Raw genomic sequence first — 15,349 nt, 5'->3', positions numbered from 1 at the left:
CGCAAACAAGCGGACATCACATTTTAGCTCAGTTTTAAAATCTCAAACCCGAAAACTTGTATCAAGTCCAATCTAGGTCTTTAACTATTTTTTCATTGTTTAAAATGCCTCCTATTTAAGTTCTGGACAAAAAATGCATGACATATTATAGGGATAACTTATTATTTTATTATCTGAAATTCATTAGAATATTTACAAAGCTTAAGTCATAAAATCCACACGCACAGTGTCTCTCTTTTTTAAGGCTTTTCTTTAAGGCTTTTTCTTTTTAATTCCTCTCTTACTCCGTGATTTCTTTTTTCTGCCCTCAAACACAGGTTTGGCAGTCACCATGACTATCTTTCCCAGTTCTTCATCCTCACTACTTGAGCTACTGCACCCCTTTCTCTCTTTATGGTCTGCCATCTCCACTGCAGAGACATTTTTCCTCCTTTTGCTCTTGCCTAGATCTCTGCTTTCCGATTCCTCTACTGAGGAGTCACTAGAAGTTTCTGAAAGCTGCAAATTCCCAATAAAACCACCTCCACATAAACGTTCTTTTCTGGAATCTGAGTGTTTTCTTCTCTTTCCACTTTGGACTTCCGTTGCCACGGCTTGATGATTTGTGCAGCCTGCAGTACCTCCCCCCTTCCCTTCCCCATGCTGTTTAATTTCCATCTCCGTAACAGCAGCAGCCTTCCGAATTTCATCATCTGCTTCTTTTTCCTTTCTCTTCAGACAAGTCACAGCTCTGCGCAACCTCTGACTTTTAATAGCTAGTTTTTCATGCTGGGCCAGTCTGAAGAATGAATCAATTCGAAGCTGAGTCTATCAGAAATAAAACAGAGAAATACCTTTGGATGTTTTGTGATGGAAATGCAGTTGTTTTCTCAGCTATACCATAAAGCATCCCAAATTAAAGCACGACAAAGAACTAATGGAATTAATATGCATGCAAATAGATATGAACAATAAGATGCATTATTATAGTAATACCCACGCTTTATTATAAATTACACAAGCACCTTTAAAGAAACTAATAAGCAAACCCCAGTGAAATTGTATAAGTATTATGCTGATGATGATTAGACTTGGTTGCTATTTTCAACCCTAATACAGTCAGTCTCTGTAGTGCTCTTAAGTATGTCCTTACAAACACATATTTAGCTTCAAGCTGTTAAAACAACAGAATGTTTACTAAGCAAGTGTCACAAGTGCACTTTACATTTGCATATGCTAGTGCAACAAAATGCGGTTATTTGAAACAAGTTCATTTTAACATGTGCTGCTACAGTATAGATTTAAGAGCAGAACTAGAAGTAGTCACACATGCTGGGCCTTTGTTACTCAATCACAGCTAGGTTTGCTGTAATAGACTAAGCTAGCTCTCTATATTATCCTTAAAATTACCTAAACCAGACAGATGCTTCCAAAGGATGTTCCAGTCCACCTGAAAGTATATGGATTTAACTATGGGTTTTGGTACCTTTCACTCATTTGAGTGATAGGGAGAACCTAGAACAGTGGTTTAGACTACATGCCTACCTTGCTTATGGCAAAAGGAGAAAAGAATCTGACCTCAGGTAATCAATTTTACAACTGACTTTCACAGTATCACAGCATAACCTATGATTCACTTTTAAGTTTTATTAAAGTTGACAGAACATTTATTTGGAAATTAAGAGTAATAGTATCATTGGACACTTGCTCAACAATTCAGTGTGCACTCTTCCTCAAAGGATGTAGATGGTACTAAATGGTCAGTCTCACTCCACCAAAATCTCAGGGTCATTTTTATAAATAATTTCTAGAGACAGCACGCTGCCTTTTAAAAGTACTAAAGGTGCTTGAGGTACCTGTAGTTTCACGTACACCCAGAACAAACAGCAATCTGGACTTAAGATAGGTGCTTGAAAGGTAACAAATTTGAAAACAACAATTAAAATTATGTAGTGCCTCACAGCAAACCCAAATCATAAAAAAAAAAGTCTAGAGAAGTTTAACAACTTTAAAAAAATATATAAAGATCAAAAAATATGGCCAAACCCCAGTTTCTCAGAAATGTACTTCAGATTAAAGCCTTGCTCTTCATTTTAAGATGCTGCTCTCTAAATCTTCCAGTTACCCTTAAGCTATACATAGTTTTATACTTTACCTGCTGCAAGTTCAGCTGTTTGATCACAGGCAACAGGATTTCATCTATCTTTGTCCTAGTCCAGCCAAAGCGATCCTGACAGAATGTACAGAAAGTTAAGGAACTTTACAAAACAGCTATTACTAGTATTTTGTAAACATATAAAATGAAAATTACTCAAACCAACCCATGTCTGGAGGAAAGTTGCCCTACTCCACAGCTTTTTCTGCTACAAAACCAGAGAAAATACTCTAAGTTGTTAGAGCTGACTTATGTAGTTCCAGTATTACACTACATGTCTCAATCACGCTGTTACATTTCTAATACAGAATTTTCTCTAATATCAACATTTCCAAAAGAGTGTCTTCCAAGACAGAACTTGTTTTGGCTATACAATACTGCTATAAATCAAAATACTTATAAATAAACCTTATTCTTGCACTTGTATGCACTGGAAGCTTCATTTACTGTTTAAAACACTATTAGCTCTGCACGCATTGTCATCTACTTTTCAACAATTTGCTGCAGCTCGAGCTGCAACACATGCAAGAAACAGACATTATGGCAAGAAATGCAGTGAATAACTAGGCATAAATTGCAGACTGAATCATCATTTCTAATAAAGTTTTGAAACTTATTTGTGAAAGACTGTAAACATACATCAGGAGCATGCAGACAATCCCACTCTAAGTCTAGAAACAGGCACAGCACAGTTACAGAAGCATATCGCAACAAACTAGGCAGTCCAGCTATGAGATTCTCTTTGCACGCAAAGTGAAGCAGCCCATTCTGTCAGGAGGACAGAGCAGCCCCGAGTGCCACACATGCATGGCTGCATTCCCTTCCATTCCAGAGCTGATGTCATTGTAGGAAAGCGCATACAGACGAGCCCGGGGGTCCCTCACACCAACGAGATGTTAAGAACTTGACACTCCATTACTGACTCACTAACAACGCTTATGAACTTTAATCCCAGTACTTCTAGCTAACAAGTCCTGCCACATAGTAAAAGGATATTCTCTGATCTGCTCTATATCAGGCTTCCCCCAGGTGAATGAACCCTTTGTCTCATCCACTACAGGCTTCAGGTATGCTTCTGCCACTGCTGGATTTGGGAAACCTGAAGAAAGTTGCAGGTCCCGCAGTTTCTTCTTGACTTTGGTATCACGTGGATTAGGTCTCAATTTCTTATTCTTTTGGGCCTCATTCCACCACTCACTGAAAAACATCGAGGAAAGCATTCATTTGCTTCCATAAAATATGACTTGGAATATCAAGAGCCACCATGCTAATTTCAATAGCCTTAGCCTCCCTACTCCGGTTACTACATGAAACAAGGTGGGAAACTTCCAAATAAAAAATGGCCAAACGGACATACAACCTGAAAGTAGAAAAGACAAAACATACACAGTAAATGTAGCCATTGTAAGCCACAGTAGCAAGCATCACATGGATTCCCCATAAACCACTAAACAGAAGGCCCTAAATTCAGCCTCACTTAGGGAGGATGTTCCATACATAATGATAATTTTGGGGTGGTTTTTTTTGGTGTGCAAGAAAGAAAAAATAAAAAAATAAATAATAAAAAAAGAATTCTAACCATCCTTGCCATTGCCAATAGAACTGGCTTGGCCCTCTTCAAATCTTGTAATCTTGTTCTTCTCCACAGTCTGCTTGTCTGTCTCTTTCCAGATCACCCATTCCTCACTCATTGTCTCTTTTCTATATGAGCAAGCTACAGTACCTTCTCACAAACTCAGGCAGAATACACCTCCACTCACTATTGATTCAGCTCTGCATTGAACTCAGAGGCAGTCACACAGTTCTACAGCTGTTCTGTTGTCTTCATTAGTCTCACTGCAATTGCTGTATCAACATGTCACCTTATCTACCTGCCATTTCAAATAGTGATATAATGGACTCATGTTATTTTACAGTTAACTTAGCCTCCTTAATGATATGCAATGATGATCACAGGATCATATGTTTTGTTGTACGCTTAAGCAGCATAAAAATAACATTCATATTATGGAGAGACAAAAAAGCAAAATACGATGAAGAATACCTGAATTTTAAGAGAGGTTCCAAGCCATGTCCAGGAAACTCATTTAAAATCTCCATTGCTGTCACAAAGCCAACATTTGGGATACCCTCAGTGTAGTCACTTCCAAGCAAGTATGCCAAATTAATTAGCTTGCTTCGATCCAACCCTGTAAAAGAAAGAGCATAAACCAAACAAACCCAGTAGATTCAGCATCTCTTACAAATTAAAAAATACATTATCTGAAAGGCAAAAAAAAAAAGGAACACAAAAGCATTAACTCTGTAAAATTACATTTAATTCAACATCAGAATTTGCTACATTGTATTTTGGAGCAGTGACAAAATGCTACTGCTAGCTCAAGCACTAACTTGCAAATGCATCTTGCCAAAACTAAAACTTTACAATGTTAAGACCATGGGAAATTCTGGGTTTCTAAAAGATCAGATCTCCAGTTACTGTCCTGTTCTCATCTAATGCTGATTTGAATTTAATAACCCCTGAACCAGAAATAGAAGCACTCAGTTTGAATTCTAGTCCACAATATCAATGTCTCTGCTGCTTAAAAGCGTTCCCAAACTGGAAGCCTTTTGCTCTGTGCTAGTGCAGTTGCTAAGTAGACCGAAAGAGCCTGTGAAACAGCCAGAAAGGAGGAAGAATTCAGCTGACCACTTCCACTTGGCATGAGCCAACCAGACTGATTTCCACTGACTAGCTTCAGGAGCTTAGATTTTTTTAAAAAAAATAATAAAATAAATAAAATAAAAAAAAAAAAAATCAGTGGACACAAGGAGGGACATGTGTCTAGGCACACAAAGCAAGACTATCAGGGGAAAAACAAAACAGACCAAAAACAAACCAACCCACCCACAAAACTTTTACAGAGCATACATATTTTATATATGCCAGATCCTCTTCTAATAAATTATGTGTCAGCATGTCCAAAAATTAACTTTCATTTCCAGAAGACTATACCTGGTGACATCAGAATATAATTTCTTCCACCATGTCAGAAAATTCATGCTGACATTTACCCAGAAACGGGTACCACAGTTCATAGCTCCAGCCTTGATCACCACACTAACTCAGTGTATTAATTGCAGGTGTCTGCAAATTTAGAGGGGTTGTCTGGCAATAAAATCAGCAACCCAACTGCACGTCTTTAGAGACTCTCCAATGAAAAGGCACTGTAATAACAGACACACAAAATTCTGCAGAAAATACAACTTTAAAAAGATACACAGCAGTGCCGTCTTAGCAAAGGCTGTATTTAACAAATCAATACCCAAGGCTTACCTAGCTGGTTTTGAAAATCAACATACTGATAATATTCCACATATTTGTTTTGACTGAAGAAATTTTTATAAACATGTCGTGCACCAAATAACCAAACATCACTATCATCAGTGATTGTCCCAGAGGTCTGATCAGTAAGGTCCAATACAGCACACTGTGCCTCTGCCTCCATTGGAGCTTCAATATACGGAATACCAAACAGACGGAGAAGCTCCTGTAGGATAGAGAGAAGACAGTTAACATTTCAACAAAAGAATAAACTTCTATTATACTTTTGCTTGACTCAGAACTGCTAGATTAACACTTGGGAGGTACTTAATATTCCACAGCAAATCTTAACTGCTACTAAAAAGTGCCAAGCACAGTTAAGTAAAGGGGGAGATCCCACTTACTCCTCTCAGGCAGACAGTACCACATAAGTCAGGCACCACATGATCACACTATTACTATGCAGGCTGAGAATCTGCTGTCTGAAGCATACTGAAGTATTGTGCTTTCTATAACATGAAGAAAAGTTAATGCGTTACATTTATGTGGGCTCCACGAAAGAAAGATGTAGGTTAAATAAAAAATTAAATAAAAAAACAGTCAATCAGTCATCACCTTAGCTCAGAGAGTAATATGAAAGCATATGAGAAACATTTGTATCAAGCAGGAAACAGTGGTCAGACTAATCACCCTTTGGATAGTGTTTTCACATACATGTATTTCGACACATTTTACACAATTTGCTTTTATGCAATAGATTTTTTAGCATCAGTTAAATATCTCACACACACTAGGTTTACAGGCTTGTGTTAGTAACACAATTCTGGATTACAGCACCTCCAGAAATTATGCTTTGCATTTACTCTCCTGCTCCCAAGTTGGATGTAATAATCACTGCAAAAGTTAAGGTGTAAAATTTATTAAATATGTATTTGATATGCATTCATGTATCTGCACATACACACATCTCTTTCTCACTGCAGCTGGTTTTTGTACCCTAAGAAAGTCAGTCTCAAGACTTAAACTTTTACTGTAATAAAGAGAAAAAGCACAAGGTCAAAGACTAACAATTACAAAGGTGTATCTACCATTATATGACATGTAATATTACAAAAGCACAATCTACTGGCCTTTAAAAAAAAAAAATCATGTCAAGATATAATATGAGCAAATGTTTAACAAAGGAAACAAAAATTTTAATCATTTAAAGATTATCTAAATTAGCCCTTTTATGCAAATAAACTAAAAACACATATATATTTCCTCAGAATTAACGTTAGCATCTATGATGTAATAAACTATTCTAACACCAGTCCACTACATTATGGATATGTTAACCTCAAGACATTGTATTGCAAGTAGTCCCTGCACTAGACTGCATTAACCCTTAAATACTAATACTGAAACATAAGTTACAGGCTTACACAGGTGTTACTGGTGAGATTCTTTACAACCAGTTACCCAGAGAATAAATCTGGACTACCATATGGATTTCCTGTAAGCTTTTAATCCTTAGGAGAAATCACAATTTACCTAACACCAAGATTACACCAATTTCATATTGCTGAATGAACAACAAGATGTTAAGAAGTTACAATTTGCACCCTTCACAGCAACAGGCAAGGATCAAACCGGCCCAACCTTAAAAAGTCGGTGCTTTAAAAAATGTTGATCTATTCATAATTTTATTACTGTTTTATAATGTTATAACAGTTATCTAAAATTGTTGGAATTCAAGATTATCTAAATACTTTCAATATTTTAAATCAAGCAGACCAAACAGAACAAGCTCCTTCAAGGAAAAAAGGTGACCCATAGTTCAGCAAAATTACTAACAGCTTTTGAGAAAATGTTTGACTGGGGTGGAGGGCAGGACCACATCATGCTGTATCAAATCAAAATACTTCAGCAAATACTACCTGGCTTTCCAAGAACATCTGTCCTGTTACAGAAGCCGCAACACGCTCCTGCTGCTGTTTTTGAGCCTGAAGCATGTTCTGCTCAGCAGAGAGGTCATTTTCTAATTCTTCTAGTTCTTCCTGAAAGATGAGACTTTCATTATTTCAACAATTCAGGTATACTTACTTAAGTAAAGCACGAAGTTCCCTACTATAATTATTCTAGTAGCATATGCTCTGTTAATTCACGCTTGAAAGTGTTGTAGTTTCTCTAATGCAGTAAATTATAAGACCAGAGATAGCTCTGCTCATCAGAGTGCTAAAACCTTAAAGTTTCCTCCAGATTTCAGAGCAATTATGGTTAACCATCATCTTTAAAGAAAAAAAAAGTTCCCACAGAATTAGATACATATACGAGAAAGCAATGAAACAGTAGGAAGCTGTCCAATAGTTTTCCTTAAAAACTACTTGGGGACAGAGCACTTCATTACTAATTCAAACCAAATAAGGAGTTACCAAATTGATGTCTTGCCACTCATCCCCTGCATCTTTACCATCATCTTCTCTTTCAACGTTCTGACTGCTGGCGAACTGTACTTCATCAGACTCCTTCAGCAAGTCCTGAGTGACAGTATTGTGGTGCCCTGTCTCCCCTTCTGGAAGAACTGTTTCATCACCCAGTTTTTCATCGCATTCAGTAGCAAACTCAGCCTTATTACTGATTTCAGTAACCACTTCAATAAAGCTTCCTATTAAAGGAAAATAAAAGATTTCAACTTCCTGCTGCTTGTTTAAAACTAAGTATTTGTACATGGCTTTAACTTGGGCATTAGTTTTTGGGTTTTTTTACTGTATGCAGTAAATGGATATAAGGATTGCGAAATTACAGAAACCAAGTGGTTAACCATTAATACACTAGTTAAGTTCAATGTATACAACAGCATGCTTTCCTGATTCTCTGTATTGTACAGTCAGCTTTCAATGATAAATCATAACACACTAAGGGGAAAATCATAGCTCAGATTTTTCTTCCCACCTCCTACTTATGTAGGAATCGATGTATTTTAAAGCATTTCTTACTAGGAGAAAAGCTTAACTTCAAATGACTACATAAACAATAAGGTCTTATTTTCTTATCTTTTTACACAACTAAAAAGCACATACCATCAGAATCACTGTCTTCAGACTCTGATATCCGTTCTCTTTCCTCCTCAGGACCTTTTGCTTCTGGAAAAGATCTAATATCCTTTTGTACCTCAGATGCATTCTCTTCTGTTTGCGAAATTACTTCCTCTATATTTTCAGAAATTGTCAAGTTTTCCTCATTTTTAGAAAGGTCTGCTGTTTCAGCACAAATCAAAGTCTGTATACAAGTTTGTACAGGGGAACAGCTTGGCTTCTCCATGCACAAATTTATATCCTTATCTCTCAAAGAATTTAAGCCCATTTTGGAATCATTTTCTTCTTTGTCTACATCTTCTTTGCCTTTTCTAGTATAGTCAACACAAGAATAATTTCCAGCTCTAGATATACTGGTGTCCTTGGGTGTAATATGATTTCTTTCCAACTCCTGACTCTTTTGTTCACATTCAGTGTCTTGCATAATAACTTGGTTTGATGAATGAATTGTAAATGTAGGTATTTTTTTTCCCTCCTTATCTTCAGGAAACTGATCTTCTTCATCTGAGCTACTAAGCAGAAAATCCTTTAAGTCTGATCTTTCTGGTAGCACTCCACCAGTTTTAACAGTAACAACTTCCTCTCTTCTACCATCATCACTCAGAGCTTGCTGAATTGCCCGTAGTGTTCTTGGAGACACACTGCCTTCCTCTGTTATAGACTGGTACATGTTCAATCGTCCTGTATTTTCACCTCCCAGTTCTTCTTCTGAGCTGCTTTCTACCATAGCTGCCTGGATAGCAAGCAAAGTTCGAGGAGAGGGCGGTGCTGTCACCACCTTGTTATCTTTCTCTGTCTGCAACTTGTCAGATGTAACTAGCTTTGTATTAGCAGGAGCTTCATTGACTTTATTCAATTTAGTAAATTCAAGCATTTCTGATGAGGGTCCTGCAGTAGTTTCGAAGTCTCTAGTTGTAGATTCTCTTGCCTGAATACCTGAAAGAAAGTTTTTTGTTGATTTTTTCTTTATTAAGTAAAAAGCTGCTTCATACTACCATTCCATTTTACATAAGGAACATCGTTACATAAATATTAATAAACCAGTTTTGTACATGTTTACAGATCACAGTTAATTATGCCTAACAGTAACACACGTCATGCAAAGTATTGGCTACATGCACCTGTAAACAACATTCAAGTTTTTCTTAAAACTGACAGCTGCAGACTGCATATGTCATATAAGAGGTTTTAAAAAATTCAAACCTGACATACCCTTTATTAGGATATAGTGAGAAGTATCTTCAGAGACTACCCTCCTAGATTCCACTTCTTTCACAAAACCACCTTCATTTTCATATTGTGTTTGGATTTCACCCGAGTGCTGTTGATTCAATTCTTTTTGTACATTTTCTATGCACCGATTGAGGTTGCTTTTCCTAAGCAAACCCCTAAGCTGGTACTGGGAAAAGTCATTGGACTCCTTGAAAAAAAAAACAACAACAAAACAAACAAACAAAAAACACCTAACAAAAACCAAAACAAAAACACCAAGACATCTTAAAGAAAATGCCACTAGCTGCATCTTTTAAGCAAGTTCATTAACCCTTTTCTGAAAAGCCTTTTAAGAATTTCCTTTAGCAGGTAACATACGCCTTACTGACTGTTGCTCTCCCAAGCAACAGCAACACTAGCTCAGTAACACTCAACAATTCTAAAAGCTACCATTAAGTAGTTCTGAATGCTGGCTAAAACACAACGAGATCTTAATTGTAAGACCAACAAAACTTAGCTGGCTAACAGAGCTGGTCCCCATCTTAAAAACAATGCAATTATAACAGAACCCACATGTGGATGGTTTTACGATGACGGTTCTCAGCTTGCAACTGGGCACAAGCTATCATTTGATCTGACATATATAGCACTTTCAAAAATCAAACTATGCTCTGAAAAGCTGTTGTTGAAGTGGTACTATAGGATCCCCCATTTGTCTCTGAATGGCTTTAGCAGCACATCTGTCTAAGTTACAACAGCCGTTTCCCAGCTGCCAGCTCCCCTAACAACCTGAGGGTTTGGAATCCAATCTGCATTCATTCTGCCTGGCTGATCCACACCAGCAGTATGCTCCTGCAATTGAAATCTGGGGTGTAAGACAAACGAAGCATGATCATGGCATGATTTTTCCCAGCCTGAATTAGCTCTCCCAAATTTAGTGGAAATCAAGAGATAGGGCTCTGAACAGACACACAGGAAGGCTCAGTTAAGAGTTATCTCATTGGTCTTTTTTCCCCTCAGTGTAACATCTCTTATTAAATAGGCCTGGGGATAAAGCTTTCCAGATGTAATAGCCTTACATAGTCTCCATCTGCATGAAAGGCAATAGCTCCCTTCTGATGGCTTGAAAACTATTTTAAATATTACCTCTGGCATTGCTTCAAATAATGTTCTATTGCGCTTTGTAAGTTCCTCCATATGAGTCAAGATCTCATGTTTTACTTCTGGAGGCAGTTTTTTGAAATCTTCGGATTCAATATCTACAGAATAAGGATTTTCACATAACTCTTCCTATAAAAAATGGAAAGCAACATAAATACCTATTTTATATTACAGCACAGAAAGAACAATAAAATATTTAGAGCATCACTCCAAACAACAACCAAAAAACCACAAAATCTTTGTTGCTACTTCCTATACTGTGAAGAAAACAGTTAAGAGGTAACTACTACTTAATAAAATAAAGTACATAATTAATATACACTTTACAGAGAAACTTGGTTTTACTCTTTTTACAAGAAGATAAATCACAGAAGCAGGTCCTATAACCTCAGCCTCAGCTATTTCTGATGTTATCCTTCCAAAGAGGTTCTCCTTCTGAATGTGAACTAATTCAAGGACAAACACTATTTCCAAGAGTTTTTTCTTCCCCGCCCCCCCTTTTTACTCTGATGAAAGCAGACATAATTCTATTATTAATTTTGCTACCTTCTTAGGTTATATATTTCTCTTCTCCCCTTCCCATGAGATCAGCACATCAGAAGGGAATATAGAATTTATCTGTGAAAACTTGAGGACCGAAATGCTTCAATATCAATTCACGTTTGCAGAAGCATGGGAATTTTGTTAAATATGCTGTCTTATATAAGCATACACATGTGCACAAATGCATATATTGCACTTATATTGTTACAAAAAAACATTTCTTCTTCACATGTCCAGAGAAACTATTCAAATAAATAAAGATACCATAAGAAAATCCTATTCTGCTGCATTCTACTGGAGAAAATTAGATTTGTATTTCCTTATTAGTAGGAATTCATAGACTGCTGAAAATTAACTTGTTTGCTTGATAAGTAATGCTACAGTAAGACCTATAACTCCAAACATTTTTTTGTTTTTAACCTTTTTGTTTGTCTTTCAAGCGTAGCATATGAATGAGATGATTGTTCACACTAACAGGGCGATTAGGATGCACTAACCTGCAAGATCTTTTTTTGGCCCATTCTCACTTCCCATTCTTTTTCATCTTCCTCCGCCGAGCTAAAAAATTACAAAGAGAAAAAAGATGTAGATATTTACCTAGGAAAACAAAGTTCTTATTTTAAGTAAAGGGACATTAGTCATCCCTTCACTGATAAGTAAAAAAATTTACACACAAAGTACACACAGATATATACACATCTACACACACACACACACACACACACACACAAGTCAAGACCTGACCTGAACAGAAAGCAAGAAGGCAGACTTATGTCAGTTGAAACTAGACTGAGACAACTGTTGCTGTTTGAATCATTCCCCAATTCTTATTTGGTCAGCATTTAAAGTACAGAGAAGTATGCATAAATGCGTGCAAAAAGTGATCTAACAGATAGCTCCACATTCCCACTTAGTGTTTTTTAAGAAGATGTCACAAGTTTGACAAGTACATACAAAGTATGTATATACATACATCTATACTACCAAATGAGGAGATGCATACCAGAATCAAGCTGCCACACACCAGCTACCCAAGCTTGAACAATCAGTTCCATTTAGTCATATAGATGTGGCCACAGAGACAGAAGTAGCGCATTCATACTTAAACATGAATCCAGCGTAATTTAATTTGTGGGTGAAAAGCTTGTCCTGTAACTTTTCCATAAATAACTAGAAGGATTCTGTATCTAGAGCTATAAACTAAACTCTCCAAAAAGAAACTGAAATAAAATATAAATTAAAGAAATATACTTTATACATCATAGAATCTCATGGGTCAAATGCCTTTCAGCGGCATCCAAAAAACATGGTTTATACTTCTGAGTTTATTATAGTAATTTAATCTGTTTCTTAATTAATTTCTGAATTAAGAAAATCTTAATTCAACCTACCTGTTCTTCTCTTCATCCTCTAAAGGCGGCAATGCATATATATCATCAATTCCTTCTCTTCGAACTTGTGTAATACTGGGCAAAACTTCATTCCTTAGGGAAAGAAAGGAAAAAAACCAACCCAAACCAGTGATTAACAGCTACATAAAAACTTACCTGCCACTTATAAACAAGGGGAAAATATTTTTCATTCTTGCCTTTTGCCCTTAAGAGCAGTTTTGATAACTTGTCTCTTCAAAAATGTTTTCAAGAGTTTCTCTGTAGTTTTCCTGGAATCACTGAGGGCAACTTCCTTTCTTTGTCTTCGCTTAGCCTGTGAAAGTAAGATTAACACCCAGATTTCTCTGGATGCTGAAGGTACACATCCAGCAAATTACTGTTACAATCCTGTGTGCTGAGTCTATGAGTGACTCCTAACTCATCCTACACCAACGGGGATGTAGCCTTCAGACCCTCTGAATATCTATGTCAGTTTCCACTGTGGGACTCAAGGCACAGTTTTCAGCTTTTAAGAGTTGCATTCAGGTCCATACTGGAGTAAGACCCAGGCTTATGCCATCATCAGCCTCTCTGAAATCTGGCTTCTGTGCAAATCAAACCTGAATATATCAAAAGGGAGCAGCTGCACACTCCAACCAACAGCTAACCAAGACTGGGATTGCAAAGAACTCCTCCAAGCCCTCCATCCTCATGGCTCAGAAACACCAGAAGAAGGAAACTGAAAATGGCTACGTAGTATCAGAAGTACATCCTATTTTACATTGCAATGACTCAGCAAAGGTACTTACCAAGGTCTGCTTCTTCAGAAGTGGTGCCTCTCCATCAAAAACAAAGACAGGTCGAATTCGGAAAAACAGTAACTTGCAGAGCCGGTGAAACAGAGTGAGGAGGTGAGCATTTCGTATGGAACTGCCACCACGATCTCTGGCTCCCTTTATTGCTTGGTTCAACCAAATACTGATATCTTAAAGAACTGTTAAGAGGAAAAAATGTGCTATCTTGCATATATACCATATTAATAGTTTCTATAAAGTGCACATATTTTACTGAGTGGCTTTTGCCCGCTGTTCCAGGCCTGGCTTATTGAAACCAGGATTATCCAAACACTTGTGAACTTCAGAGAAGAATAAATTCTTGCCCTCATCACCCTGAACAAAAAGCAAAGTCAAAACAACTGTGCAACAAGTAAGTAATACCTCCCCAGTTACTTCTACAAATAAATGGAGGGTAACTTCTTTCCACATATTCCCAACATTTAAGTGAGTATATATAATAGGAAAGTTGATGCAAAAGCATTTAAACTTTTTCATCTTCTAGTCCTACAGAGAGCAGCATGTTTATTTATACAGCACAAAATCTCAGAGTCCAACACTTGCATCAGGAATCTACTTAAAAAGTCCCTTTTTTATAAGATTAAAAAACCCAAAGAGCTTAGCATTTCAACATTATAAAGCATAAAATTTACTTATCAAAATGTTGTTATGATTTAAAACGCAAAAAAAACCCCACCCAAAACCTAAACGTAGAAACAAATGTGAAATGGAAGAAGCTCCCTCACGAGCTTGGCTCCTCAACTTGACTTTGAAAGGATACCAACAGCAAGGATTTTTCCTTCCAGTATTTCGGGGTTTATAGGTCTTCCAGCACATTCAAGCAGTTTCCAAAGTCCTTGAACTCCCATTGTGCTCTCTTAGCCGCTTGAGGAAAATTTATGAGGAACAACAGCAGGAATAACCCAAAGATTACAGGACCCACGCATGCTGTGCCATCGGTGCGAACGGTTCGTTACCGCAAGGCGAAATCCAGAGGCCGCTTGGGGCAGGGGCGGCCCCGCAGCCCCGGGCCGAGGCCGGGCGGTCCCCTCAGCTCGCGGTACCTGACACCCCTCCAGCACCTGCGCCCGAGCGCAGCCACAGCCGGCCGCGGGGGAGCCCCGGGGACGCCCCGGCTGCCCTCCTGCAGGGACCGCCACCCAGCCCCCGCCCCGGGGACGTGCTGAGGCGGCCGGGGGCGGGCCGGGGCGGGCGGGGGTCCCGGCCCCGGGGGACAGGGGAAGGCGGGGTGTCGGCGGGGCTCACCTGCCGCTGGGGGCGGAGCGCCACCGCCCCAGGCCGAGGACCCCTCGCCGCGGCCCCGCGCAGCGTGCGCATGCGCCTGCCCCGCCCTGCCCCGCTGCCCGCCGGGAAGCGCAGTTCGCGGGGCGGGGCGGGGCGGGGCGGGGCGGTTCCGGCCGCCCTGGGGTGCCCCCGCTGTGGCTCTGGCTGCCGCGGGCGTGCGGGTCCCACCGCCCCTTTCCGGTGGAGCCCGGCGGCGAGTCCCAGGCGGACAGACCGCCCCGGCGCGCTGTTGCCTGAGGCGGGCGGGCTGCAGGGAGGGGGCCGGCAGCCACCCGCGGGGCCTACGCCTGCCCGGAGGAAGGTGCAATACCCAACGCTGCGGCGCAAAAATAAAAGGATTGCGGCTTTTTTTCTTCCCGCCCAAACATGATTTTTCTCAGAGCCTGTGCTCTGCCCGCCCCACTCCCAGC

The 15,349-nt window shown here is 39.1% G+C and overlaps 1 protein-coding gene across 1 annotated transcript; it reads right to left on the bottom strand.

Moving 5' to 3' along the window:
- Nucleotides 1-145: 145 nt before the first annotated feature.
- ERCC5 (ERCC excision repair 5, endonuclease) lies at nucleotides 146-14,913 on the bottom strand. Its single transcript, XM_056327112.1, has 15 exons — nucleotides 14,416-14,913; nucleotides 13,611-13,786; nucleotides 13,020-13,135; nucleotides 12,823-12,915; nucleotides 11,929-11,989; nucleotides 10,874-11,017; nucleotides 9,728-9,935; nucleotides 8,501-9,451; nucleotides 7,853-8,085; nucleotides 7,358-7,477; nucleotides 5,451-5,664; nucleotides 4,179-4,323; nucleotides 3,131-3,331; nucleotides 2,135-2,219; nucleotides 146-807 (listed from the first exon to the last, which is right to left on the bottom strand). Exons 1-15 carry the CDS (start codon nucleotides 14,501-14,503, stop codon nucleotides 253-255), a joined length of 3,390 nt encoding a protein of 1,129 aa, XP_056183087.1. The 5' UTR covers nucleotides 14,504-14,913; the 3' UTR covers nucleotides 146-252.
- Between the last annotated feature and the right edge of the window lie 436 nt (nucleotides 14,914-15,349).

Source organism: Falco biarmicus, chromosome 2 (genome assembly GCF_023638135.1).
Source record: "Falco biarmicus isolate bFalBia1 chromosome 2, bFalBia1.pri, whole genome shotgun sequence".
NCBI classification, from domain to species: Eukaryota; Metazoa; Chordata; class Aves; order Falconiformes; family Falconidae; genus Falco; species Falco biarmicus.
This window is presented reverse-complemented; position numbering and strand designations above follow the sequence as displayed.

Bases quoted from the DNA above. Each gene is read 5' to 3' on its own strand.
- ERCC5 (XM_056327112.1), bottom strand. From the start codon at position 14,503: ATGGGAGTTCAAGGACTTTGGAAACTGCTTGAATGTGCTGGAAGACCT. The intron at 9,936-10,873 runs GTAATATTTAAA...TTTTTTTTCAAG, and splicing joins TATTTGAAGCAATGCCAGAG to GAGTCCAATGACTTTTCCCA. The intron at 9,452-9,727 runs GTATGTCAGGTT...ACTTTCTTTCAG, and splicing joins TCACTATATCCTAATAAAGG to GTATTCAGGCAAGAGAATCT.